The sequence below is a fragment of the Austrofundulus limnaeus genome, unplaced genomic scaffold, assembly GCF_001266775.1.
Source record: "Austrofundulus limnaeus strain Quisiro unplaced genomic scaffold, Austrofundulus_limnaeus-1.0 Scaffold151, whole genome shotgun sequence".
Taxonomy (NCBI): domain Eukaryota; kingdom Metazoa; phylum Chordata; class Actinopteri; order Cyprinodontiformes; family Rivulidae; genus Austrofundulus; species Austrofundulus limnaeus.
The window spans coordinates 2,502-4,970 of NW_013952553.1; the positions used below are offsets into that span (position 1 = coordinate 2,502).

General features: G+C 39.4%; 1 protein-coding gene across 1 annotated transcript in view; it reads left to right on the forward strand.

Moving 5' to 3' along the window:
- Positions 1–2,469, forward strand: part of LOC106523281 (kynurenine--oxoglutarate transaminase 3) — a gene marked incomplete at its 5' end in the record, with an annotated part of 8,302 nt that overhangs the window by 2,263 nt on the left and 3,570 nt on the right. The window contains 2 exon segments of the mRNA XM_014016663.1: positions 314–403; positions 721–907. Of these exon segments, the coding sequence (XP_013872117.1) occupies positions 314–403; positions 721–907 (277 nt within the window).

Below are 2,469 nucleotides of genomic sequence, written 5' to 3' on the forward strand. Positions count from 1 at the left end.
GCCCCACCCTCTCTCACCTGTGTCTGCTCCAGGTGTGTCTTGTTGCCCTAATTAGTTTGCCTTTATATTGTGTGTCCTGTCTTCAGTGTTTGTCCGATCATTGTGCTGCTTCCCTCAGCCAGTGAGGTGTCTGCTCGTGTTCATGTTCCTTGTGCCTTTCTCTAGTGTCTCTGTAAGTTTTTGCTGACATATCAGCCGTCCTTTTGTTTCATTAAAATACTTGTTTTGAACTTTGGGTCTTGCCTGCGCCCTGGGTCATTCTACACTAAACCTCACATTTTTATAACCTAGACGTTTCATTTGTGTCTTGTAGCTTGGTTGGTCTATTGGACCCGAGCACTTGATCAAACATCTTCAGACTGTCATGCTGAATACTCTGTACTCCTGCCCAACACCTTTACAGGTATGTCTCTTTAAAAGGAATTGAGTGAAAGGTAAGCATGTTTGTTTATTATTGTTGTATTAGCAAAGTGTTTGGATTTTTATGAAACTTATAGTTATAATTAGTGATGTCCTGATATCGTTACTTATGCCAACACCCACGTTGGTACTGGGACAATGGTATCAATAAATGTGTTACAGTTTACATTTTAAAGGGAGATGTTATGCAAAATCAACTTTTCTAGGCTTTATATCTTGTTATCATGTCGTTTTCTCATCAAACACATCCAGAGTGTTGCTTTGACTCGTTCATTCAAGTGTTGCTGTGTTTAACTTCAGGAAGCGGTGGCCCAAGGTTTACTGCTGAACTCTGAGCTGATGGGCCAGCCCGAGTGTTACTTCACCTCACTGGCTGAAGAACTTGAGGGAAAGCGAGACCGCCTGGCCTCCATCCTGCAGGAGGTCGGCATGACTCCCGTCGTTCCAGAGGGAGGTTACTTCATGCTGGTGGATGTTACGTCTCTCAGTGAGTCGTGCTGATGTCAAGTTTTCTATTTCTTTAGTCTGTTTATTCTTTACACCAAGCTGCTCCAATTTTAGAAGCACTTTGTAACCATGMGATAATTAGTTAAAAAGTTAATTCTGTTTTTTTAAATACTGCAATTAAAATTATTTACTTTTCCATCAGGAGGAATGATCAGTTTTGAGTTATAAATGGAGTATGTGTGTTTATTGTGCTTTTCCTTTAATTTTAAAGTGAATTGTTGACAGTTGTTTGAATATTTTTATGGATTTCTTTGTAGCTGTTTTTGTGGCTCATAAAATGTTTTTAATTAGAAACCAGAAAAAAAGTTGATAAAAATTGATGGAAGAATTTAATAAAAGTCTTTCAGTTGAAAAAAAAATCATTGGTAAAGATACATTTTAAAAGGTTACTTTCATACCCATGTATGAATATTTTGATATAAGACATCTAAAAAATGGTAAATGAATTMATTTTTTCAGGAAAATATTGAAAACAAGTTGGTCCTTGATTAGGCTTAATATTTGATACTTTGCTTAAGTTTGGCAACTTGTGTAAATGAGTTTGTGGAAATATACATCCCGTGGTCATAGATAAGATGTCARTCTGTTTAGGAAGGGTCAAATCATGCATCAAGCAGAGAAAACRTCTAAGGAGWTTGYAGAAACTAMWAAAACTGGGTTAAGAACTGTCCAACACATTATTAAAAACTGAAGGATAGTGGGGACCCATCATCTTCGATGAAGAWATGTGGCCAGAAAAAAACCCTGAATGATCGTGATCGGTGACGTTTGGTGAAATCAAATCAAAGAAAAACAACAGTAGAACTCCGGGCTATGTTTATTAGTGAAAGTAAGAGTATTTCCACATGCACAACGTGAAAGGAACTCAAGGGATTAGGACTGAACAGCTGTGTAGCCTTAAGAAAACCACTAATCAGTGAGGCCAACTGGAAAAAAAAAGATTTCAGTTTGCTAGGGAGCATAAAGATTGGACTCTGGAGCAATGGAAGAAGGTCATGTGGTCTGATGAGTCCAGACTGACCCTGTTCCAGAGTGATGGGCTCATCAGGATAAGAAGACAGGCAGGGGAAGTGATGCACCCATCATGCCTAGTGCCTACTGTGCAACCTGTGGGGGCAGGCCTATGATGTGGGGTTTCTGCAGTTGGTCAGGTCTAGGTTCAACAACAGTCTGAGGTCAAAGAATGAGGTCAGCTGACCTGAATATACTGAATGACCAGGTTATTCCATCAATGGGTTGTTTCTTCCCTGAAGGCACAGGCATCATCCAAGATGACAATGCCAGGATTCATGGGGCTCTTATTGTGAAAGAGTGGTTCAGGGAGCATGAGACATCATTTTCACACATGGATTGACTCCACAGAGTCCAGTGAGAATCTTTGGGATGTGCTGGAGAAGATCAGACTCTACCATCGTCAATGCAAGATGTTGGTGAAAAATTAATGCAGCACTGGATGGAAATAAATCTTGTGACATTACAGAAGCTTATTGAAACAATGCCATATTGAATGTGTGCCATAATCAAAGTTTCATTAAAATCCCT